This window comes from Chelonia mydas, chromosome 5 (genome assembly GCF_015237465.2).
Source record: "Chelonia mydas isolate rCheMyd1 chromosome 5, rCheMyd1.pri.v2, whole genome shotgun sequence".
NCBI classification, from domain to species: domain Eukaryota; kingdom Metazoa; phylum Chordata; order Testudines; family Cheloniidae; genus Chelonia; species Chelonia mydas.
The window spans coordinates 51,147,028-51,173,904 of record NC_051245.2 but is presented as its reverse complement, the minus strand read 5'-3'; the positions used below and the strand labels follow the sequence as shown (position 1 = coordinate 51,173,904).

Sequence of the window (26,877 nt, the reverse complement as noted above, 5' to 3'; positions counted from 1 at the left end):
TTCTGAGCACCTGCTAATTTTTCTCCTTGGGTGCTCCAGCCCTGGAGCACCCATGGAGTCAACGCCTATGGCAGGTGTAACATCTTAGGGTATGTCTACACTGCAATAAAACACCTGTAGCTGGCCTGAATCAGCTGACTTTTTGGTTTGTGGGGCTCAGGCTTCAGGCTACAAAATTGTAATACAGATGCTTGTGCTTGGCTGGGGCCCGAGCTCTGAGTCCCCCTTCTGCCTGGACAAAGATCAGTGCTCGATACACTCTTCATCTCCAGCCTAGATTACAGTAATTTATTGTACCTGCTGATGAAGATGGAAACAATATAAAAGCTTCAGCCTGTGCAGAGTGTGGCAGCCCATCTTCTCAGTGTAATGGCATGTCATGAGTACATGACCCCGATTTTCCACACCCTTAACTAGCTGCTAATTCACTTCCCTGGTCAATCTTGGGTTTGTATTTCAAAGCCATTAAAATATCAGGACCCAGCTACACCAGCCAACCATATCTCCATCCATGACATCTGAAAACAGTTGTGCTATTCTGGTACAATGCTTAATATAGTTTTTACGAAGTCAAGGACTAAGCATGTCAAACAGAAATAAAGCGTTTTTAGTTGAGAGGATATAGGTGTGGATGACACATCTGAAGGAGATTAGTCTAATCTGGAGTTTCACCATCTTTAGGGCATCCTGAAAGACGCTCCCACCTCAGCTGGAATCATGGTGATGGTGGTGGTGGGGAATTAAACATAGATCTTCCACAAACTGTGATGAGTGGATAAACAGACAGACTTTAAAGGACACAGATGGTCAAGACCTGTTTTGTTTTTTATCCAAATGACAATTTTCCCCATAGTACATGATGGAATGTTTGTAAACTCTGCTCCTTAGGACAGGACAATTGTTTTGTTCTTCACAGTGCCTAAGACAATGCATCACAATTCCTGATTGGGTCTTCTAGGAGCTATTGCAACACTAATAACAACATTGACCGAGAGGAAAGAATGGTACCTATTTAATTGCCAACCCCATTTCTGTAGCACATTAGTATTTCCCTAGAAGATCCAGAGAAAATCAAACCAGCCCAGCCTTGTGAAGCTTGATCTGATGAGCTCACAGCAATAAGTGGTGTGACTGCAAAATTAGGCTTAAAAGGCTAAAGCATTTTTTCCTTATAGAAATAAATACATCTCATAAGTTTGTAACTCAGTTGTAAAAGTTTTCAAAAGAGGGCTTTACAGTGGGAAAACTGGTATGCAATTATATTGTCACAATTGGCACCTCAGTCATTCTTTCAAGAAAATAAACAGATGACTCGTTGCATACTTGCCAAAATAAGATTAATTTAGTTGTCAACATTTTAGTAATCTTGCATGAAGTCTTAATTAATTACTATTTAAAATCTGTTCTGAAGTTAAGAGATTCATCTAATGTGTAAAACTTGAAGATTCAACAAGCTGTGGAAGTATGGATGAGATGAGATATGAGCCAGATTTACTACCCTGATTAAGTAATGGGGAGTTAGGGGGGGAAATGATTTTAAAATCTCTCCCACCAGCATCTGACAAATATGTCTTAAAAAAGTTCATTTTATAATCCTATGAAATCTTGGAATCTGATAAAACTAAGGTTGAACAAAGGGATCTCAGGAAAGGAGATGACAAGCACACGTCTCACAAGATTTATTAACCAGAAGTATTACAACCAACAAAAGAAGAATGGTGTGCATTTCTATCTAAGTTTTGCAGTTTACAAAGAAGGCAAAGAGACCATTTAATATAACAGAGTAGAAGCACAAATGAGTATCATAACCTGGTGAAGCAAAATCTTTGCTGCAGTGATCAATAACAGGATGACCCATTTATCTCTGTCAAATACATATAGCACTGAAGTATGAATAAAGGTATCACTGAACCTTCATGTATGCTGTGTTGTAGCCGCTCTCAAATGAACACAGAAAAATAACAGACGAAAAACACCATATCGCTCTCTATCTACCCTTCCAGTCCTTGTCCTCAAAGGAAACCTGCACAACACCTTCAAACAACGAGCCTGGGAGCTTAAATTTATACCACGGCTAGGCATTAAAAATCATGGACTGAAGACAGACACTGACACTGAAGTTAGACATGGGCACTAACCGCCCCCCCTCTCAGCTACCTTTTTTTCTTCCTCCCTTCCTTTTCTCCCCCTATGACTGATGAGGTGTTAACAGGCAACTTCACCTTGAACGGCCCCATGAAATATGTGTTAACTATTTATGCTAAACAATCTATTCCACGTTGTATTTAGCTATGACACTCTGGTTATGTCTACACTGCAGTTAGGCACCCACAGCTGGCCCATGCCAGCTCACTCAGACTCAGGGGCTGTTTAATTGTGGTGTAGATGTTTGAGCTCTGGCTGCAGCCAGAGCTCTGGGACCCTCCCACCTCGCAGGATCCTAGCGCCTGGGCTCCAGCCTGAACCCAAACATCTGCACTGCAATTAAACAATCCCTCAGCATGAGCCTTTTAGCCCAAGTCAGCTGGCACAGGCCAGCTGTGGCTGTCTAATATCAGTGTAGACATACCCACTGACATTTTCCAGACCTGAAAACATGTTCTCTAAGCTTGAAAGGTCGTCTCTCTCACCAACAGAGGCTGGTCTATGCTGAGTTTGCCTAGAAAAAAATTCCCCCATCCTTTCATCATGTCTAGCACTATCTGACTGGCTATGTGCATTACAGAGCTGCATTCTCTTTCTCCTTCTAAAGCATCATGAATTGGCTACTACTGGAAATAGCACTTGCTGGACCAATGGTCTGAGGTGGTTTGGCAAATCTTATGTTCCTATGTAGAGAAAGAGGACGTTGATATTGCTCATGGTAGCTCTTTTTTTTGTTTTTGTTTGATAGAATAAAATTAAGAGATGATGTTCTTTCTTTTATTAGAATCTCCGTCAAAGCTACCTCTTATAGTAAACTTTCCAAAATCAAGTAAAATAGGTGATGAAAAGTTCTAGAAAATTTCAGAGAACAATCCATCATCTGGATGGCTGTAGTCTGTCAACTGAAATCTTTTTCTGGAGAGGAGACATTTAGGAGAGAACAGTCCTTTGCAAATATTACAAAAACTGAATCTCTGTGGAAAGAGATCTACAGTGAGCACTGATACCTAAATGGCCAGTAATGAAAACACCATTGCCAGAATGAAAGTTAAGAAGGGACCTTTCATCAGCTGTGGCAGTGCGTCTCAACATTTTCAGCCTAGTGACCCCCTTATTTGAAGTAAAAAAAAATTTTTTTTTGACCACCCCTTCCATTTACAACAAAAGTATCAGTGGTAACAATAAGTCTATGTATCTTGTGTGTGCTTTGAGAGGTTGACAGAGAATACTTGACCTTGAAAAGTAAGGGTGTGCAGGGAGTGGAGGAAAGAGATTTCCTTAGCATTAGATTGCAATACAATTTTCAACACCACAAAACCCCCTTCCTGATTGCTTTTTGTGCCCCTTCCATCTGGGGGATTGTGACCCGTTGCCTGTAGCTCAGCGTTTCTCAACCATTCTCACTTCCCTCAGATTGTGCTAGCAAGTTCTCTCAACTTTTTCATGGGAATACATACATGCTGTAAGTGAGGATGAATGGTCTCCATTCACTTCCTGGATTGCAGGTCCCCTGAGGGAACGGGCACAGCAATGCAAGCGATCTGCAACCTGTACAGTGCTGGAGAGATGACAGGAGGGTGGTGGAGCCACCCAGTTTTGCCCATAAAATGAGCAAGTCAAGACCGGGACAGGGATGTGTTGATTTAGCATCAGAGGTGTCGTTCCTGTGGAGCCCTAACCAGTAGTTAGAATTGCCTTCCATAGGACAAACACCATCTCCAGTGCAGCTATATCCCCAGGGGTGAATAGATGGGACAAACACCCCAGGCATTGGCAGGTGGGAATGTGGCCCAAATATATATAGCTGGAAGGTGTCATCTGTAGATATGTTGTTTCCAGACAATACAGCTATGACTTGAACCTCCATTCTGAAATTGAGCTACAGAAATCTGCAAGGAACCCTACACCCCTTTCCTTATGTATAAAGCATTACTCAATCATGTATGTGTACATTGCATTTTGTAATATTTATGCAGTTTTCTGAAGAATGGGTACATGCTACCACTGATGTCAAAGGGACTTTTCCCATCAACTTCAATTTATCAGAACAGTTTAGCTTGAAATAAATATTCAGCTAAACTGCCCTTTCTTAGGCTTTATTTTCTGTAACTACATTCCAATCTCTGCTGGTAAGACTGATATCTCCCTTCTCTCAGGAAGTAGTAATTCAAATAATTTCCCAAAAATATTAGCAGGGGACCCATAGCAACTGTTGATATGACTCAAAACGATTTAAAAGGCAATCTTAGCAGCCTTCTGTTAAGATACATTGTATGAAGCCTCCCCCACTTAGCAGAATCCCACAATATGGCAAGAAAGATTTGTATGTCTAAAAATAGCTACCTACACACATTTTTCAAGATGCCTGAGCCATAATGTTTTAAATCTTCCCAACTACAGTTTCAGCTAGATGTGCTTCTATAACACTACAAGTGTTCTGTTAAAAAGAGTTTAGAATCTTTTTCCTTTTTTAAAAAAATCACACCATTAACATCCCTGACACTTTAGAAATAATGTTTATTGATTTTTGTGTTAACACTGCCATAAACTAAGTGATGTAATGGACAGAATTATTGTACTATAAAGAACCTGTCTTTCAGACTCTTAACTACATATTGAAAAAGTGCAGATTGTGGATTAATGTAAAAATAGGCAAGTTCTGTGCTGCTATTTCGGAGATGGGTGTGGATAGAGACCTTTATATATGACAGAATAAAGCCTATAACTGGGTGGTTACCACAGCCACATGCTAGGTACCAAGTTACAAACCTTACATATCAGGACATCACAACCCTTCTAATATCAGTGCAAAGAAATACTACAAAACAAATTAAGTTCCCTAATTATTATTATTAATTATTCTTATTATTATTTGAATAACAGCAGCATCCAGGTGTCTCAAAGAAGATCGGGCCTCAATTGCATTTGATGCTGCAACAACACGAAGAAGAAGATAGTCCCTGCCCCAAAGAGCTTACAATCAAAATAAATGTAACTTTTGTCTTCCTTGTACTACCCCAACTGTGTAAAAGAAGTAAGCAGGGAAATGGTGATTCTGGGGAGGATTTTCTTAAACATTCAGCACTGGTCCAACTATGTTCCCACTGAAGTCAGTAGGAGTTGTCAGATTAACACTGAGCTCTTTGAAAATCCCACCTTCTATTTTTATCTCCCATAGTTTAGACTTCTTTTCCCCTAATCTCACATGCATTTTTATATTATTATTTTGATTAATTAAAATCAAATACCAATAAGAAATCTCAATTTAAAATGCACAGTGAAGATATTTAGGGCTTGATACAAAGCCTACTGAAGTCAAAGGGAGACTCTCAAGTGGCTTCAGTGAGCTTTGGATCAAGCCTTTAGTCTTTACTCATATATTGGGTTTCCATTAGTTAAATTTATCCATTCAGAACTAGGGTTTCTGCTCAATGTGCTGTTATAAAATAGACCAGGACGTATTAGGACATACTTTTTTACTACTAACAACTATTGTTTCTTGGATTGTAAACTTTTCAGGCACGGTTCATCTTTTTGTTTGGTTTGTACAGTGCCAAACACAATGGGGCTCTAATTAGTGACTGGGGCTCCAGGGTGCAATCATAATACAAATAATAATTTAATTTTGGTGCTGCCAGTTCTTTCAGATGAAAGTTCCACTTTCCTCCTACTGCACCAGAAATAAAAAGTTAAGCCAGTGAGGCACTTTCCCCAAAATAAGTCAAAAGTGGAACAAAATGGGCTAAATCTTGAGAGGTGTTGTCCACTTGTAGTTCCTATAGCCACAATGAGCTTCCATGATTAATGTGCAAGGGATGCCCTCAGCCTGGTGGACATGATTTGTTCCATGGACACAGGGTGCTTTCTCTTGAACTTTCAAATAAGATGAACAAGATCACAAGTTCTTAGTTCCATGTAAACAAAATTACAAGGCCCCAGAGCTCCAATGGACTTTCTCAGAAGAGATTAGTAAAGAAAATCTATTGATTCAGATGAAAGGGAGAACACATTTTGGGGAAAACCAGGCATGGGAGAGATAATTAATTACTTGGGCATTATGGAAGCTTAAGATCTGTAACTTACAGGACAGGGCTGCTAATTCATCCACTTTTGTTGTAGAAGTGTTAATAATGAAATATGTGAAATCAATTAAATAAATGAAAGCAAGTTTATTGTTACGGAAGATAAAGGGTAGAATTTTTTGAGAATTATATTAATATTTCAGATAAATTAATCACCATACCAACAGAGTATCTGAGACTGCCCTGATGAAGCATGAACTATGTGGAGGAGAAACAGCAGGGACACTATCAGTCCTAGTTCTATTAGCATTAGCATCTATACCTGGTACTTTTATTTTAAGGGTTATACAAGGTGGATCTTTAAATTAAAGTTCCAGCGTAGCAGAGGTCTTTTACTAGAACATCACATGGAGAACAATCATTTCCCATATTTAAAAATTTATTATAGTTTGAAAAATGGTGAACACACACTACAGGGGAAATACATTCTGAAGGAAAGTGTTTCTTCAGAGATCACTATTCATAAGCTAGACCACTGAGTTTATCTTTTCTGCATGGCTTTGAAAGAGGGGCCCAGGAAAAAGCAGCTTTGTGAGAGCGGCAGAATAAAGGGGGGAAAAATACAATTGTTGGACACATTTCAGTTTTAAGGATCTCAAAGTGTTTTAAAAACTTCTGGAAGGGAAACATTGATGGAAGAAGATCTAAACTCAGAGCAGAAGAGCCACCATGGAGTTACATGGTTTAGATTTGCTCTGTTTTGGTAAACTATTGTAATGACTGTGGACACCACAATGCCCTGAATGTTAGCATTGTGGTGACAGCAGCTGGTGCACCTAATTAGATTCTGGGATGCTAAGGAAAAGGCTGCAATCAGGGGAATTTGTCATATACCCACATGTTCTTTTGTTGCTTGTCCTGTTGGTGGGAAGGAGTGCCTAGCACAATGCTGTTTTAGTGTATTTTCTGATGGGGCATAGAGAGGGTAGGAGCAGAGGGGTCTGAACAGCTTTATTAATCATAAAAAAAATCAATAAATTCCACAATCCCCCCCCCACCTTCATATTCATGAGTCAGTTCTAAGATTTTTAGACAATTTCTGCAGGACCTTCAAATCATCAAGTGTTGTTCCAGTTTTATAGGGCAGTTTTTCAACTGTTGAGTCCCCTTTGACAACAAGGCAAATTGATTTCTATCCTTGGATGTTTGATTTTACATTCCATCATCACTAAACATTGATTAAGCCTTAATGCATAAACTTTCTTGTCCTTATGACTTTATGTTTTTCAAGGGAAGGTCAGGGTTTATTACAATGTCATACTCTTAAACAAAAACCACTTGGTTACTGGTGACACATTTGCTACTGATTGCTATCAGCATGCTTCTTCATCAGAATTTGTTTCTTGTTTGTTTTAAAATGGGAATGAGGGGGGGATTTTAAACCAGACCACACGGCAAACAAAATCACCCATATTGTCCCTTCAACAAAAAATATATTTCTAGAGTTCGGAAAATTTATTTCCAGTTTTAATGACTAAGCAATTTCTAAATATTTCTGTATCATCTGAATGGTAATACCTTGTGTGAGGTGTTAAAGAACTGCTTCTGCCAGAGCCCATGTGAGAGTTGGGGTAAGCTTATAGCAGGCATGTAGATTCTTTTATTGTTTTTATTATATTTTCTCTGTAATGCTTTTTACTTTAAAAATAAAGTTGGCTTGCAGAAAGAACGATGTGTGGTATCTATAACTGTGGGGATTCACACTGTTAAGTTTCTAAAGAAAAAGCAAGCCGGTGTACTTCAACAGCCTGTCTATACCAGAATAACACAGTAAAAACAGGGCATTTTGTGGCCTGGAAATACCCCAGTCAGAAAGAAATAAAACAAGAAAAGCAATGGCGTGGAAGCTTGAAAGCCTGCGAAATGGTGACCTTGCAGAATCACTGCAGGGAAATACAGGTGCAGTTGCCCTGAACCGTAACAGGTAATATGTAGTCAAATTTACAACCAGACACACAGACTTCAAACTAAAATGTGATTTGGTCCTCTCTACAGAATGAACAACAAGGAGTCCTTGTGGCACCTTAGAGACTAACAAATGTATTTGGGCATAAAATAACCTTTCGTGGACTAAAACCCAATTCATCAGATGCATGGAGTGAAAAATACAGTAAGCAGTATAAATATTACAGCACATGAAAAGATGGGAGTTGCCTTACCAAGGGGGGGGGTCACTGCTAACGAGGCCAATTAATTAATTTGAGTGACCCCCCCACTTGGTAAGGCAACTCCCATCTTTTCATGTGCTGTAATATTTATACTGCTTACTGTATTTTTCACTCCATGCATCTGATGAAGTGGGTTTTAGCCCACGAAAGGTTATGCCCAAATACATTTGTTAGTCTCTAAGGTGCCACAAGGACTCCTCATTGTTTTTTGCTGATACAGACTAACATGGCTACCACTCTGAACATTCAGGTGACACTGTAAATAAGAACTGGGATTGTTTAGTCTGCAGAAGAGAAGAATGAGGGGGGATTTGATAGCTGCTTTCGACTACCTGAAGGGGGATGGATCTAGACTGTTCTCAGTGGTATCCGATGACAGAACAAGGAGTAATGGTCTCAAGCTGCAGTGGAGGAGGTTTAGGTTGGATGTTAGGAAAAACTTTTTCACTAGGAGTGTAGTGAAGCGGAATGGGTTAACTAGGAAGGTGGTGGAATCTCCTTCCTTAGAAGTTTTCAAGGTCAGGCTTGACAAAGCCCTGGCTGGGATTATTTAGTTGGGGATTGGTCCTGCTTTGAGCAGGGGGTTGGACTAGATGACCTCTTGAGGTCCCTTCCAACCCTGAGACTCTATGATTCTATGAAGCGGGCAGCATTATTTCCCATACATGTAAACAAACTTGTTTGTCTTAGCGACTGGCTGAACAAGAAGTAGGACTGACTGGACTTGTAGTTTTATATTGTTTTATTTTTGAGTGCAGTTATGAAAAAAAATTCTACATTTGTAAGTTGCACTTTCACAATAAAGAGAGTGCACTGCAGTACTTGTATGGGGTAATTGAATACTATTTCTTGTCTTTTTTTACAGTGCAAATATTTGTAATAAAAATAAAGTGAGCACTGTACATTTTGTATTGTGTGTTGTACTTGAAAACATCCACAAATATTTAAATACAAGGTATTCTAATTATTGTTTAACAGTGTGATTAAAACTGTGATTAATCACAATTATTTTTTTAATCTCATGATTAATTGGGATTAATTTTCTTAATTGTTTGACAGCCCTAGTCTCTGTGTATCTACCCAAAACTGCACTGGCTTTTTTTATTGAATATCGCAATGTTAAATGGGCTTGTCTTTTCCAGCCATCTATCACCATTATGGTCTTTTTTCTTTATCACTGTTTTTAAGCTTCTCCCTCCATTGAAAATGTTTTTCAGATTATTTTCCCCCGGTTGTATTAGCTTGCATTTTTTCAGGTTGAGTCTCATTTTGTTACCTTCTGTTAATATTTCTAATCTCTCCAGGACCCTTTGTATTATTTCTCTGTCCTTGCTATATTTACAACTCCTCCCAAGTTAGCATACCCATCAGTGTCACAGACATACTGTTTATTCTCTTCCACTTTATCAATAAAGATGTTAAGTAAGACTGATTTAGTATTAATCCCCATGGTACCTCTCAAACTGGGAATATAACTAACGGATTTAACAATTCATTTTAAACAACAATAATGCTAGAAGAAACAAAATGTAGGACAAAGGAACATTCCTCTGTGATGGAATGAAAATCTGCAGATTTGGGATTCCGAAGGATGACGCTGTAACATTGTCAAGAATGGTTACACATCAGAAAGCAGGTCTGGGATTCTGTTCTGGTTTAAACTCAGAAAGAGAATTCAGTTGAGATAGAGCTGAGGAAAGCTTTGTTTGCTTACAGCTCAAGATAAGTACAATGGAATTATGTCTGGAGACGCCGAGCTTCCAGGAAGGAATGGATTTCAAGAATCCACTAATTCTAATAAAGATGAGAAGGGACTATTTCCTGAAATATAAGAACTGGTGGGAAACACTGGTATAAGATACCCGTGAAAACACTCAACAAATTAACACTAAACTTTTTAGGACGTAATCATGTGATGTCTGCACCTCCATTACTGACTTTAACAGAGGCCAAAATTAGAGTTGGCAACAATTCTGAAAAAGCATCAGTAATCCATAAATACTACTTAATTTTCTTGTCATTGCCACATTAAGTCACTTCCAATTCACACAGATCTTACCAGGTGTGCTAAATTGATGTCATTATGAGCCATCAGGAAATACCCACAGAGACCTGTAGCAACATTTAGAAGTTTCGTTAAACAGCTGTGTGTTTGTATAATTGATTTGTATTATTTAAAACGGGAGCAGTTAAAGCAACTTATTGGGTGATGTAGAAAAGGGATGACTGAAAATTCCAGGGAGATTTAGTACGGAAGAAAGCCAATCACTGGAACTTCAGATGGCAGATTTAAAGATTATTACGAGAGGAAGTGCAATTAAATCATCACAGTTTATCAACTATCATTATAAACCACGATGCAACTTATCGAGCTAATTTATTTATGAATATGCAATAAAAAAACAGGCTAGTCAATAAAAATATTTCAAGATAATTCCTCAGCAAGTGAACATGACTTCCCATAATGAATCTAAAGTAACTGAAATTAGTTTAAAGGTTACCTTAACCATATGCTCCAACATCCTAGTAATTACAGCTATACTCTTACAGGCCTGATTCATATCTCGGGTGCTGGTTTCAGATATATGCCTGCATTTAATCACACAGCTTGTAAATCACTGACATTGCATCACATATGTGCAAAGTATAGCAGCACGATTTTTAAGACTCCTAGAATACAAGCCCCAGTTTCTTAAAATGGAGCTGAATCCTAAATATGTAAAACAAATGAAGCTTGATATGGCTTTCTACTACTAGTAGTATATCAACTACTGAATCCAAAATATCAAAATTAGCCCTAGTTTGAATTCAAATAGCATTGTGAACCAGCTGTGATTTGCTCAAATTTTGTTCATGTTGGAATGGTGAATGGTTCATAGAACTTTTTCTGATTTATCTGAGTACCATGAACTTTCTCTGATTGCTGTTCATGGCATATTGAGAGTTTTGAGTTTGATTTGGTGAGATAGCATATGACATCCACCAAGTGACCTGTGTCCCTAATTAGTTAAATCTATCTCATGTGACCAAGTGTGTCAGCCCAGATAAGCAGACAGGAGACAGAGAAGGGTACATGTCGGTTCAACTCTCAGATCCAGAAAAGACTTTCTTGTAGTCCTAGCTCTTGTTTTAGTGTTAAGACTAGCAGGCAATTGCTTAGTATGTTTATTACCTTCTGCAATTCCTTTGTGAATAGTCTTATTTGTATGGTAGTTTTTTATATTTGGTCTGGCATACCTATCTCCCAGTTTTACAAGGGGAAATGTTTGTTACAGCGGAGGTAGCTTGCACTAAAAAGATGTGATAGTGTTGGCAACACCACTAACTGCACTGGTTCCTTCCCTCCCACATGACTCCCATTGTTTTTCAATGAGACCAAAGGAGGTTGAATAATGTGTTAATGAGCCCTCAACACTCAGCTTCTCTCTGGATTAATCTAAAATTAACACCATCACACATAGAAATCTGCTCTTCCTGCAGGCTCTCACTCATAGCCATAGACAGAAAGGAGGGACTCAGCAGGATCAGTACCCCATTTCACAACCAGGGTGCAGCTGGAGACTTTGAACCAAGTTCATTACTTCTGTGAAGTGGTGCAACCATGCTGAATTCAATGGAATTCCAGTCTTAAACCAGTGGCAAACTCAGCCTTAGGGAGAACATATTGCACAGAAAATTAATGGAAGTATAAAACTATTAAAATATATATCCAAAATAATTAATAGTCTTATTGGTGGGGCTTAGCCCCTAATTGCCAGTGATCCCGGTATCACACTGATGTCTGAATTCCCTTGAGCCATCACCTTGAGGCCCATAGTCTGTATTATTCCTGAAAAGAGAGTTAAACTCATTCTGCAATTTCCCCATTTCATAGGAAATCACCTTAGTATTATATTCAATTAATATCTTGCTGCTATAACTGTCTCTGTTTTGCAAAATGGTTTCCCTGATATTTAAGTTGGCTCTTGACATTGGACTAAGATGTAGTGTATTATTCCTGGAAAGATGCCACAAAGACATTAGCTTCAATGCATAGTATATTTTACCAGCCAAAAAGCCTGTTACCACAAGCCTGTGTGTATGTGCATGTTTCATGCACAACATTTGGTGTTCTATATCTCCAGGCAGTTCTATTTCATTGCTCCTTTACAGGTAAAAATCATCTTTGCTTTTGGCTTCTGTCACGGACTGTGGGGGAATCAGGGCCCTGCACCTCCCACTTCCTGCAATTCACCCTGACTCTCAGCCAGCCAGTAAAACAGAAAGTTTATTAGACAGGAACACAGTCCAAAACAGAACTTGTAGATATAGAAAATGGGACCCCTCAGTCAGATCCATTTTGTGGGGTAGGGAGCCCAGACCCCGGTGCTGGGCCTCCCTCCGTTTCCCGAGCCAGCTCCAAACTGCAACCCCCTCCAGCAGTCTCACCCAGCCACACACCCAGGTTCCTCCTCCAGCCTTTGTCCAGTTTCCCGGGCAGAAGGTGTCACCTGGCCCCGGCCCCGACCCCCTCCTGGGCTCAGATTACATGCTCACATATCATCCCTCAGGTGAAGTCACAACCAGATATCCCACCACCATCCAGCACCAATGCAGACAGTACCAGTAAAACTCCCACGCAACATTCCCAGGTCAATACTCCCCACTCCCTACTCCGTCACGGCTTCCATTATTCTAATTTTACACAGTACACACATATTCTGTCACTGAAACTTCCTTTATTCTCAGAAACATTTCTATTACAATTTACTCCTCCTATATAGCCGTAGGTGTAGCATACACTGTTCTTTTCACAAAAGAGTTTGATTGTGGCTTTAAGCAACAGCCCACGGGTAGGGGAAGTGTAGAGGTGCAGCACCTAGGAAGGCACATTGCTTATAGAGTGCACACAGCAGAGGCTTCTGCTACACATTTATACAGGTTATAGCATGCACTCGTTCTACATGCCAGGACAGCTCTGTTGGAAAGTACAGAGGATGTAGGGCCTGTTCCACGCCTAGCCCTAAGGGGTTCCTAGCACTGTTGCTGGCATTAGAGTCTCAGGTCCTTGTGCACTGGGAATGCAAGGACTGAGGGTGATCCTAGCTCTGTCAAATAAGCGTAAGGGAAGGCAAATTGCACTGTTCTCGCCCAATGCAGAACTAGTCACTATCCAGCTTTAAATGAGGAGAATTTACAGCTTGAACTGTGATATCCACAGGAGAAGACCAGTTTATCTGCTACCAGATTTTATTAAATTCTGATTTGCTCATCCTTAGTCTGCAGTGGACAGGTCCCACTAAGTAATGCATTGACTACAGGTACTTATTAACAGCTGTATTTTGCAAACTCACAGGCAATACCTAGAAGTGCACAACAAACAGCATACATACAATCTCAGTTGGGGTCTCCCAAGCACTGCTGTGATACAAAGAATGAGAATAGTTTGGGACTGTGCAAACATGAACATAGTTCAAATTCCCATGCCTGTGCATCATTTATGAATGTGATTCATTATTGTTTGTTACTTGTATTATGATAGCATCTAGAGGCCCCAGCTGAGATCAGGGCTTCACTGAGCTAGGCACTGTACAAACACAGAGTAAGAGAGAGTCCTCAAGAGTTTATACTTTAAATAGACAAGACAGACAAAAGGCTGGGGTGGAGGTGGGGATGAGGTAGCAAGTAGTATTCTCCTAATTCTATAGTGGCGAACTGAGACATGGAGATTCTACAATAATACAGACACTAAATAACATGTTGAAGGTTATATAGGAGGCCTGTGGCAAAGCCAGAAACTGAACCCAGATCTCCTGAGTCCTGCTTAGAGCCTTACCACAAGGCCCATCCTTGTCATGCACAATCTAGACCATTTTCTAGAGGGCAATTATTGGATTCTTGAGAAAAGACCATAACTGTATTGGAACAATATTAATTCTAGTGACTTTAATGCCATTTAAAATATAGGTGGTTTGATGACCTTTAACAGAGGACAGTAAAACAAGTAACACATATAGTATTGAGCTACTTTTTCTTTTAAAACACTGACTTCAATTAAGTACTGACTTTTAAACACATTAGTCAGCAATAACAGATTATTTGACTAACAAACTAACTTTGTCCTTCAATTTTACAAATTATTAGTTTATTTTGAATAGAAAGTTATACTTCAGTCTTCTTGATAACGTAATTAGTAGCCAACCTGTGAATCACTGCACAATACACACAAAGCCTCTTCTATTTTAATCGGTGAATCTAATGCTATCTAGTCTCTTGGTAAATGAATTCCATACTGTTAAAGAACAGTAGCATCTAACCTGTTGTGTAATGGTGTCCCAAGGCCCCTCCAGTAGACGAGCCCGGTAGCATTCATGAACCCCTTCCCAAATTTCATCCAGAGTTAAAGGTCTTCCATCTGTAAAAAGACACACAATACTCTCACAGTGATCTTGTATTAAATATATAGAATGCTTCATATAAACCTGAAAAATACTGATTATCTGAAGATCAAAACAGACATGACAACAGCAAAAACAACTGGTCAAATTCTGTGCCAGTAATTCCCAAGTAGCACAGCTCAAATCCTGATCTGTATGTGCACTTAAAATTATGCCTTAAACTATCTGCTGCTCAGTTTCCCTACATGTAAAATGGAGAGAATAATTTAGCTAACACACTATAAGATAGCTGTGAGGCTAAATTATGTTTTGTAAAGCTGAGCTCCTTGGACCAATGATATATAAGAGCAAAATATTTTTATTATCAAATATTTCACAAATACAAATAAATCATGAATGAGAAACAAAATTACATAAACAAAAGGTTAATACTTTTTAGTGTTCTGCAGACTTTTTTCCCTATTGTATTCATACAGTATTTACTGTTATATCCTGTATGTTACTTGTGGAGTTAAAATAGAATTATGATATAAGATTAGTGTCAACCACTTTGAAAATAAGCATGTCAATTTTATCTCAATATTTGTTTTTGACAAATAGCAATAGAATATTTTGATCTATTTCCAATAAATAGCTTCATCTTGGCATTTATCAGGTGTCAGAAGACCATTATCCTGTGATAAATAGTGCTAATCCACTGACATTTTCGTGTCTGTAAAATGAACAAGATTTATTCACCCAATTAACATTTGAATGCCATGTTTAGATACAAGTAAAAAACCAGCTACCTACAGCCTCTCTTTTATCTTATTTTCTGCACACATTTAGAAAACAGTACTAAATTCTACTCTGACATACGCACCATACACCAGTAGCATCAAAACATGCGGCAAATTAATCATTTGAGGAGCTTATCCAGTAAGTATACTTTGCCATCCTCAAGAACATGTAACTTGTCAGACCAACATACCCTCTGTGTTGTGATGACAGATCATTAGACTACAGTGAGGTTGGTCAACAGTTGACATTAAAGAGAAGTTTGTTAATATATGCTTCTTAAATTTGTTCTAACTTTGGAAGGATTAATGTATGCTCTTAAATCGCATCCTCTATGCAGCTATTACAAGGCTCCATGGCAACTTATTTTCCACATCTTTCAGCCAAATTGAAGGTACAAATGCAAAATCTAGGATATCCTAGATTTGTGACACACTAGTGTAGGACTTTAATGCACATCTAGGTTTCTATATTATAGTCCCACCCTGGTATCTGTGAATCTTCAATGTGATACTTGAGCACCTTGAGATCCCAAAATCACTGAATAGATTACTCTGAATCTAAATGGATTTACTCTGCTTTAGTATTATGGAAACACTAGTCGAATATCCATAGTTAAGAATTAGCTGAATTTTGCACTTAAAGCAAGATGCCAAACACTTTATGTATACAAAAAATGCAGCATATCCTCCCCAAAATTATAGCACTTAATCTTTGAGTTACAGAATACATTTTTGATAAATTACAAATCCATTAATTAAATTGAATTAAAATTAATTTTAAAATGTGTCCTTTTAAAAATTTAGCAGCTGATGTCAGTCATGGTTTAGCCTGAAAGAACTCAGTAATGAAAAAACAGACTCTTCAAGCTTCCCATATAATTAACTCACTGAAGTCTTGTGTATAGACCACATTTGAAAAATATTTTTTAGGATTAATGGTCATACTTTGCCATTATTCTACATAACTGAAAGTTTTTCCTTCAGCAGAGACTAAAGAATAACATTCTACTTCAGGTTTCAGAGTAGCAGCTGTGTTAGTCTGTATCCACAAAAAGAAAAGGAGTACTTGTGGCACCTTAGAGACTAATACATTTATCTGAGCTTAAGCTTTCGTGAGCTACAGCTCACTTCATTGGATGCACACAGTGGAAAATACAGTAGGGGGATTTTATATACACACAGAACATGAAACAATGGGTGTTATCATATACACTGTAATGAGAGTGATCAGGTAAGGTAAGCTTTACCAGCAGGAGAGAAAAAAAACCTTTTGTAGTGATAATCAAGGTGGGCCATTTCCAGCAGTTGACAAGAACGTGTGAGGAACAGTAGGGGGAAAAATAAACCTGGGGAAATAGTTTTACTTTGTGTAATGACACATCCACTCCCAGTCTTTATTCAAGCCTAATTCAATGGTGTCCAGTTTGCAAATTAATTCCAATTCAGCAGTCTCTCACTGGAGTCTGTTTTTGAAGTTTTTTTGTTGTAATATTGCGACTTTTAGGTCTGTAATTGAGTGACCAGAGAGATTGAAGTGTACTCGGACTGGTTTTTGAATATTATAGTTCTTGACGTCTGATTTGTGTCCATTTATTCTTTTACGTAGAGACTGTCCAGTTTGGCCAATGTACATGGCAGAGGGGCATGTCTCTAAGACGCCACAAGTACTCCTTTTCATTCTACTTCAGATAATTCCGCCAAGAATTGTTCTCTTTCAAACAGCTGCCATCTCCTATTGCTGGGACTGAAGCCAGAGGCTGTCCTTGGGCACAGATGGCCACTTCCTCCATTTTCCTCCACTTACCATATTCCTCTCTGCCTGCTGACAGTGCAGGGGGCCATTGTCTTCCCCACTTTGTCTGAATTACCACTGGGAACAATCGGAGGCAGTAGCTATTTTGAAAGAGGGCATCTTAACTGAGGGAAGCCTGTGGCCTCAGTCCCACTGATAATAAGAGAGATGGTGGACATGTGAAAGGAGAAACTTTCAGTTATGAAGACTAATGGTAAAAATTACCATTAATTCTAAATATTTGTTTTCAAAAACTACCCATAGCACCAAGTTTATTCTGGGACAACAAACACTAAAATACTTTAATCATAAACATATATGGTTGTTTCATGGTATCACTACCGGGCAGAGTGAAGGCTATTTGAATGCCCAAACTGTGCATTTCTGTACCATAACATATTTTGATTTACATTTAACCTTGTCTGAATTTCCTGCATTGTTTTGTAACAATTACACCATCCCCGTAACGTATTTTACCCTAAATTACTCTTAACGTTAACTCCATTTTAATATAGTTCGTCTGGGAATTGATAAAGATGGCACAGCTGCAGCTAGCCATTGTTTTCCCCATAAGCTCCTACCTTAATTTACCAGTCTAGATCTGCTGAATGATAGGGCATCTTCTCAATGGTGCCCTAAATCAGCCAGGTGATTCCCCTTGTTTGATCTGGCAGCCAGAAGGAACAGGTTATCAAGCATTTAATGGATATGAGGACTAGCTGTGTCAGTGGGAAGAATTAGTGCCTGAAAGTCTGGCAATCTTCTCTCATAAATATCTAAACTATGGGAGGATGCAGCATGACTGACCGGAGAATTGTTCTGGTAGAAAGTAATCTGGGACAGAGGAAGGTGTTTGTAGTATCAGGGTATATCTACACTACGAAATTAGGTCGAATTTATAGAAGTCAGTTTTGTAGAAAGCGTTTTTATACAGTTGATTGTGTGTGTCCCCACACAAATGCTCTAAGTGCATGTAGTCGGGGGAGTGTGTCCACAGTACCGAGGCAACCATCGACTTCCAGAGCATTGCACTGTGGGTAGCTATCCCACAGTTCCCGCAGTCTCCGCCGCCCATTTGAATTCTGGGTAGAAATCCCAGTGCCTGATGGGGCTAAAACATTGTCGCGGGTGGTTCTGGGTACATATCGTTAGGCCCCCCTTCCCTCCCTCCCTCCGTGAAAGCAAGGGCAGACAATCGTTTTGCGCCTTTTTTCTTGAGTTACCTGTGCAGACGCCACACCACGGCAAGCATGGAGCCCGCTCAGCTAACCGTCACCGTATGTCTCCTGGGTGCTGGCAGACGTGGTACTGCATTGCTACACAACAACAGTTTATTGCCTTTTGGCAGCAGACACTGCAATATGACTAGTAGCCATCATCGACGTAGTCCAGGGTGCTCTTTTAAACGATCTCGATGAGGTCGGGGCGCCGGAGCAAACATGGGAGTGATTCAGCCAAGTCATTTCCCTTTTAAGTTTTGTTTCATGGCAATTCAGTCTTTTAATCTGCAGCCAGCAGAAGACGATGGCCAGCAGTCATACTGCACCGTCTTCTGCCGAGCACCCAGGAGATGACGATGGCTAGCAGTCGTACTGCACAGTCTGCTGCCAGCAAGATGTATAAAGAGAGATGAAGTGGATTAAAACAAGAAATAGACCAGATTTGTTTTCTATTAATTTTCTCCTCCCTCCCTCCGTGAAATCAATGGCCTGCTAAACCCAGTTTTGAGTTCTATCCTTGAGGTTTGGAGTTCTATCATTGAGGGGGCCATTCTGTTTCTTGCAAAGCCACCCCCTTTGTTGATTTTAATTCCCTGTAAGCCAACCCTGTGAGCCATGTCGTCAGTCGCCCCTCCCTCTGTCAGAGCAATGGCAGACAATCGTTCCGTGCCTTTTTTCTGTGCAGACGCCATACCACGGCAAGCATGGAGCCCGCTCAGATCACTTTGGCAATTAGGAGCACATTAAATATCACGCATTTTCCAGCAGTATATGCAGCACCAGAACCTGGCAAAGCGAAACCGGGCAAGTAGGCGACGTCAGCGCGGTGACGAGAGTGATGAGGACATGGACACAGACTTCTCTCAAAGCACAGGACCTGGAAATGTGGGCATCATGGTGCTAATGAGGCAGGTTCATGCGATGGAACGCCGATTCTGGGCTTGGGAAACAAGCACAGACTGGTGGGACCGCATAGTGTTGCGGGTCTGGGACGATTCCCAGTGGCTGCAAAACTTTTGCATGCATAAGGGCACTTTCATGGAACTTTGACACTTGCTTTCCCCTGCCCTGAGGCGCAAGAATACCAAGATGAGAGCAGCTCTCACAACTTAGAAGCGAGTGGCAATAGCCCTGTGGAAGCTTGCAACGCCAGACAGCTACCGGTCAGTCAGGAATCAATTTGGAGTGGGCAAATCTACTGTGGGGGCTGCTGTGATGCAAGTAGCCAACGCAATCAAAGATCTGCTGATATCAAGGGTAGTGACCCTGGGAAATGTGCAGGTCATAGTGGATGGCTTTGCTGCAATGGGATTCCCTAACTGTGGTGGGGCCATAGATGGAACCCATATCCCTGTCTTGGCACCGAACCACCAAGCCGGCAAGTACATAAACCGCAAGGGGTACTTTTCAATAGTGCTGCAAGCACTGGTGGATCACAAGGGACGTTTCACCAACATTAACGTGGGATGGCCGGGAAAGGTACATGACGCTCACATCTTCAGGAACTCTGGTCTGTTTCAAAAGCTGCAGGAAGGGACTTTATTCCCAGGCCAGAAAATAACTGTTGGGGATGTTGAAATGCCTATAGTTATCCTAGGGGACCCAGCCTACCCCTTAATGCCATGGCTCATGAAGCCGTACACAGGCAGCCTGGACAGTAGTCAGGAGCTGGTCAACTACAGGCTGAGCAAGTGCAGAATGGTGGTAGAATGTGCATTTGTACGTTTAAAAGCACGCTGGCACAGTTGACTGACTTGTTTAGACCTCAGCGAAACCAATATTCCCACTGTTATTACTGCTTGCTGTGCGCTCCACAATATCTGTGAGAGTAAGGGGGAGACGTTTATGACGGGGTGGGAGGTTGAGGCAAATCGCCTGGCTGCTGGTTACGCGCAGCCAGACACCAGGGCAGTCAGAAGAGCACAGGAGGGCGCGGTGTACATCAGAGAAGCTTTGAAAACCAGTTTCATGACTGGCCAGGCTACGGTGTGAAAGTTCTGTTTGTTTCTCCTTGACGAAACCCCCTGCCCCTTGGTTCACTCTACTTCCCTGTAAGCTAACCACCCTCCCCTCCTCCCTTCGATCACCGCTTGCAGAGGCAATTAAGTCATTGTTGCTTCACATTCATGCATTCTTTATTAATTCATCACATAAATAGGAGGATAACTACCAAGGTAGCCCAGGAGGGGTGGTGGAGGAGGGAAGGACAAGGCCACACAGCACTTTAAAAGTTTAAAACTTTAAAACTTATTGAATGCCAGCCTTCTGTTGCTTGGGCAATCCTCTGGGATGGAGTGGCTGGGTGGCTGGAGGCCCCCCACCGCGTTCTTGGGCGTCTGGGTGAGGAGGCTATGGAACTTGGGGAGGAGGACGCTTGGTTACACAGGGGCTGTAGCAGCGGTCTGTGCTCCAGCTGCCTTTCCTGCAGCTCAACCATATGCTGGAGCATATTAGCTTGATCCTCCAGCAGCCTCAGTATTGAATCCTGCCTCCTCTCATCACGCTGCCACCACCTTTCAGCTTCAGCCCTCTCTTCATTCCACCACCTCTCCTCCCGGTCATTTGGTGCTTTCCTGCACTCTGACATTGTCTGCCTCGACGCATTCGTCTGTGCTCTGTCAGTGTGTGAGGACAGCATGAGCTCAGAGAACATTTAATCGCGAGTGCGTATTTTTCGCCTTCTAATCTTTGCTAGCCTCTGGGAAGGAGAAGATCCTGTGAGCCTTGAAACACATGCAGCTGGTGGAGAAAAAAAAAGGGACAGTGGTATTTAAAAAGACACATTTTATAGAACAATGGCTACACTCTTTCACGGTAAACCTTGCTGTTAACATTACATACATAGCACATATGCTTTCGTTCCAAGATCGCATTTTGCCTCCCCACACCGCGTGGCTAGCCCCTCATCCCTTCCCTCTCCCCGTGGCTAACAGCGGGGAACATTTCTGTTCAGCTACAGGAAAACAGCCCAGCAGGAACGGGCACCTCTGAATGTCTCCTTAAGAAAAGCACCCTATTTCAACCAGATGACCATGAATGATATCACTCTCCTGAGGATAACACAGAGAGATAAAGAACGGATGTTGTTTGAATGCCAGCAAACACACACTGCAATGCTTTGTTCTACAATGATTCCCGAATACGTGCTACTGGCCTGGAGTGGTAAAGTGTCCTACCATGGTGGATGGAATAAGGCTGCCCTCCCCAGAAACCTTTTGCAAAGGCTTTGGGAGTACATCCAGGAGAGCCACGAATGCCAGGGCAAATTAATCATTAAACATGCTTGCTTTTAAACCATGTATAGTATTTTAAAAGGTACACTCACCAGAGATCCCTTCTCCGCCTGGCGGGTCCGGGAGGCAGCCTTGGGTGGGTTCAGGGAGTAGTGGCTCCAGGTCCAGGGTGAGAAACAGTTCCTGGCTGTCAGGAAAACCAGTTTCTCCGCTTGCTTGCTGTGAGCTATCTACAACTTCATCATCATCATCATCATCTTCCTCATCCCCAAAACCTGCTTCTGTGTTGCCTCCATCTCCATTGAAGGAGCCAAACAACACGGTTGGGGTAGTGATGGCTGAACCCCATAAAATGGCATGCAGCTCATCATAGAAGCGGCATGTTTGGGGCTCTGACCTGGAGCGGCCGTTTGCCTCTCTAGTTTTCTGGTAGGCTTGCCTCAGCTCCTTAAGTTTCACGCGGCACTGCTTCGGGTCCCTGTTATGGCCTCTGTCCGTCATGCCCTGGGAGATTTTGACAAATGTTTTGGCATTTCGAAAACTGGAACGTAGTTCTGATAGCACGGATTTCTCTCCCCATACAGCGATCAGATCCCGCACCTCCTGTTCGGTCCATGCCGGAGCTCTTTTGCGATTCTGGGACTCCATCATGGTCATCTCTGCTGATGAGCTCTGCATGGTCACCTCTGCTGATGAGCTCCCACTCACCTGCAGCTTGCCATGCTGGCCAAATAGGAAATTGAAATTCAAAAGTTCGTGGGCCTTTTCCTGTATACCTGGCCAGTGCATCTGAGTTGAGAGTGCTGTCCAGAGCGGTCACAAGGGAGCACTCTGGGATAGCTCCCGGAGGCTAATACCATCTAATTGCGTCCACAGTACCCCAAATTCGACCCAGCAAGGCCGATTTCAGTGCTAATCCCCTTGTCGGGGTGGAGTAAGGAAATCGATTTTAAGAGCCCTTTAAGTCGAAAAAAGGGCTTCGTCGTGTGGACGGGTGCAGGGTTAAATCGATTTAATGCTGCTAAATTCGACCTCAACTCCTAGTGTAGACCAAGGCTTATTTTTTCAGTGACGGTGGTGAGGGTGGTAAATAGCAGAAATCAACTCCTAGCAATACATTTGGCTAGAGGAGTGTTTTGTGTTGGGAAGTTCACTAGTTTGAGTGCACTTGGTCAACTGTTTCGAGTTATTTTTATTTGCTTGTTTTTTGCTATACTAGCTTTACATGCCTTTTACCTAAAGCAAACGCACACAATTTTGTACAAAACACACATCTATATTCTGTGGACACTCCAAGTCCCCCAGGCCCTATGGCTGCCGACGTTCATACATTTAGCAGCCTTATCACACATTCCTGCTGCCTAGCTAGCTCTCACTCAGCCAACTGGGCAGCGGAAGTAGTCTGTAATTGTTACTGCTAACCACAAGGGACAGTGTGGCACCTTTGTCTCTTGTGTCCCTCTTCCTACTGCTGGATCGGAGCAGGGAAGGTGTAGCCATAAAGAGGAGGTGATGGCAGCCATAGCAGCAAACACAGGGAAGTGGAAGGGAGAGAAGGTGAAGGGCCCAGAGTTGGCCTTAGGGTCCTCCAGCATGCACCCACCTATCCAGCCCTGCCGCTGCTGCCAAGTTTTGTGCAGCTCCATGTCCTATCCCCACCTTTGGTTTGAGCAGGGTGCATTGACCACAAGTAGAAATTTGTAGTTTATATATAAATTATTTGTGAATTAGTTCATTAAATAATCTGCATACAATGTCACATAGTGAAATGAAAAGTGTTTCATACATCATTACTTCTCCTGTGCGTCATACAAGATTTACTGTGCCTTGACAAAACATAGGTGCCATTAAAGTCAAAAAGCCAGCACATGATATATCATGAATTTAGAGTTTTAAAAAACTCCAAGATTTTGGTTCAGAACCTGGAGCACATGAGAGTTACTGCTAAAGAAGCACGAATCAATACATGCGCAACAATGGAGACTGAATGTAGACTCTGACACCTACCCAAAGGAAAATGGGAAAGTTGTCTAGGGAAATGCCCAACCAGGAAATGTTTGATTTTTTTTTAGCAGTCTAGAAGAGGAATGAGCAAAGAGGTGGCAGTCAGGAACTCCTGAATACTACTCCTGTCACTGCCACTAACTTATGACAGTATATGGCCTTGGACAAGTCAATTCACCAGACCAGGTATACGAATCTAGATAGACACAAGCAGCAGCAATTGGCACCAAGCTTTTCTTAGGATGAAGGCCTTATTAATCAGAGCCTCAGACCTTCACGTTTTACCTCTCTGTGAAATGGGCATGATCAAATTTCTCTGAGAAATGTTTTTCCATATTCCAAAGTAGGTTATGCACCCCGATGCCAGCAAGATTCAGGAACATCCAGAAAGCAGTAGAGAGCACTCTTCCTTGGCACCGAATGTTTGGAGCCAAGATTATGTAAGGGCTGTGCAGTTCCAACTGCTTTAGTTTCTTACTTTCTACAGTTAGAAAGGTTGCTGCAGATATAAAAATCTTGGCTCCATTCCCAGAGAGCTGTACTGGGGTTCTCCCAAGTTTCTATCATATGTTTTTTTCTTGTAGTTTAGTTAATTGAGGGTTTTAATTTATTAGACTTCTAGTTAAAGTTTTGTTTTCTCGTTTGGCTTAGTTTGACCCCACGCTTGGCACCAGGAGCATCATGGCTAAGTTGTCTCTTAAAGAACCAGAGAACAAGGCCCTGTTCTCAGAACTGATGTGTGTTGTCTCAGGAAGGCTCACTACCTGACTGGTGTTCAGTGCCCCAAGTATTTACACCTCAGGCCCACAGTCAGCACCAGGTTGGACATTAGGAAAAACTTCCTGTCAGGGTGGTAAGCACTGGAATAAATTGCCTAGGGAGGTTGTGGAATCTCCATCACTGGAAATTTTTAAGAGCAGGTTAGACAAACACCTTTCAGGGATGATCTAGATAATACTTAATCCTGCCTTGTGTGCTGGGGACTGGACTCGAAGACCTCTCGATGTCCCTTCTAGTTCTACAATTCTAAGCTTGCCTTATGATAGTGGCCTTACAAACCAGAAGTTCCTAAGAGAGTTAGAGTGCAATCTCCACTACATTACTGTCATAGTTTCAGGATAGATGCACCTGTAATCCCCCTTCATGATCCCTTCAGGGCACCTACTTAAAGGCTTCTGGCTGCCAGCTGTCCCCTCTCTTGGGTGGAGACTTATGTAAATCTCCCTCCTGACCGAAGTTTTAAAGGCTGCGCAGCTCCCTGCCTTATAATGGGATATTCTCAGCAAGCCAGGCTGCTTGAAGAGGCCAGCATTTGCGCTTTGCTTTCTCTTCAAAGGCTATGAACAACATAAATGCCAGCAATTATAAGTTACCATGCAGCTCTTTATAAGTAAGCACATTTATTCTAAAGGTGAAAGCATTACCAAGAAAACATATTAAAAACAATAAAAGAACCTACATGAATTCTAAAAAGCTTATCAGAGGTCACCTTGACTCCAACCCAGGGTTCTGGTAGGGGTCAGTCTTTCAAAACCTACAACTGGGTTCTCCTCCTGATTAGAAGTTCATAACTGCCTTAGATTCAGAACCAGAACCCAGGGTGGGCAGTTCAGCCATTTCTCTATATGGCTTGGGCCTTTGATTTCCAATCTCCAGGATCAGGTAATCAGCAGACAAAAACACTCTCCTCAGGGCATAGTTTCGGAAGGCTGGATTTTTGCATAACCAGAGGTGAGGAATTTGCATTAACCTCTCCCTGGTGTTCCCCAGGAAATCCACTTCACACTTATTGTCCAAAATGTCCATTCTTGTCTGGCACATTTTCAATATAGGCCTTTGAACTACCATGCCTCACATCACATCTTCCGCCAGGAGAGATTACATACAGTCCCAGCCCACAATAATACATAAGCTATTCATTTAATACAATGGACCCAAAAGATACTTAAACTTAATTCAATAAGGTCTCCCAAGAATGTGGCAGAACACAGCCATATCTGTCACAACCCCATCAATTCTCCTTTTTCACCTCTAGCCAGCATTTTTGACTCCTCCTCTGGTTGTGAGGAGGAAGAGGTGGTGGGTGACTTGCATCATTCTTTTCCTGAAGATCAGGAGTGATAACCATGTCCACACACTACATCTGTATTACCACAAGATTATGAACAGCTTCAGGAGCTGTTGAAATGTATAGAAGATTCCTTGGAGACAGAGACCATTACAGTCCATAAAAATACATCACCTCTTTGGCATCTTGAAGGCTAAAGGAAAAGGAAAGTTACTTTTCTGATTAATGCAGGGTTACTAGACCTAGCCCAGGACTTCTGGTTCATGCCAGCATCGAAGAAGGCTGATTGCTTACACCAGCTGTCTCAATGAAATCTAATAGGCTACAATACTTCAACAAGGATTCCTGTATTTCTTCAGCTATCCTATTCTTGGATCTTTGGTAGTCTCAGCTGCTGGGAAAAGATGAAGGACTTTGGAAAAAGGCATGAAGAAGGTTGAATTTGGGGGGAGGAAAGTATATTCCTCTGGGACTCCAGGGATGTCTCCTGCTAAGAAGCTGAAATGGTTCTATACCAGTTTCATACTTGGGAATGGACGCTTTCACTGCTGGACCTTTTGCCTGAGGAACAACAGGAGTCAGTGAAGGACTGTTTCAGAGGGACATGTGATACCTAAGAATTTTCTCCTTGTGCTATACGATACTTCTAACATATCTGTTAGAACAAGGGCATCAGGCATCATATTTAGTCATTATTCGCAGATGAAGTCTTTGCCCTCACTAAGGCATAGAGGTCTTTCCTGTACATTGACCCTCAAAGTCTACAAAAAGTATACATATCTTCCCTAAATGTTTTCATTCTATGAAAATTCAAGTTCAAAGTCCTTCTGACATGTAGGGTAATGTATTTAATTTTCCCTGGGTAAGGAGGAGGTTTCAGGAAGAATTCCAAGAGACAGTCAGTTTCAGGTAGGTATAAAGTTTGGAAGAGGATTCAGAACAACTATGACCCTGTGGAATACATTGAAGGGAGAATCAGCCATTAATGTCTGCAGCTCATTCGCTCTTC

General features: G+C 41.4%; 1 protein-coding gene across 11 annotated transcripts in view; it reads right to left on the bottom strand.

Moving 5' to 3' along the window:
- ATG10 (autophagy related 10) overlaps positions 1-26,877 on the bottom strand; it is a 144,578-nt gene that overhangs the window by 19,085 nt on the left and 98,616 nt on the right. For all 11 annotated transcript variants that reach the window (XR_005225996.2, XM_043546812.1, XM_043546814.1 and 8 more), the window contains exon 5: positions 14,692-14,789. Coding sequence is in view for 10 of the 11 variants with exons in the window: in XM_043546812.1 (XP_043402747.1) it covers positions 14,692-14,789 (98 nt within the window). In the remaining variant the exon portion in view is untranslated. The remainder of the gene's footprint in view (positions 1-14,691; positions 14,790-26,877) is intronic.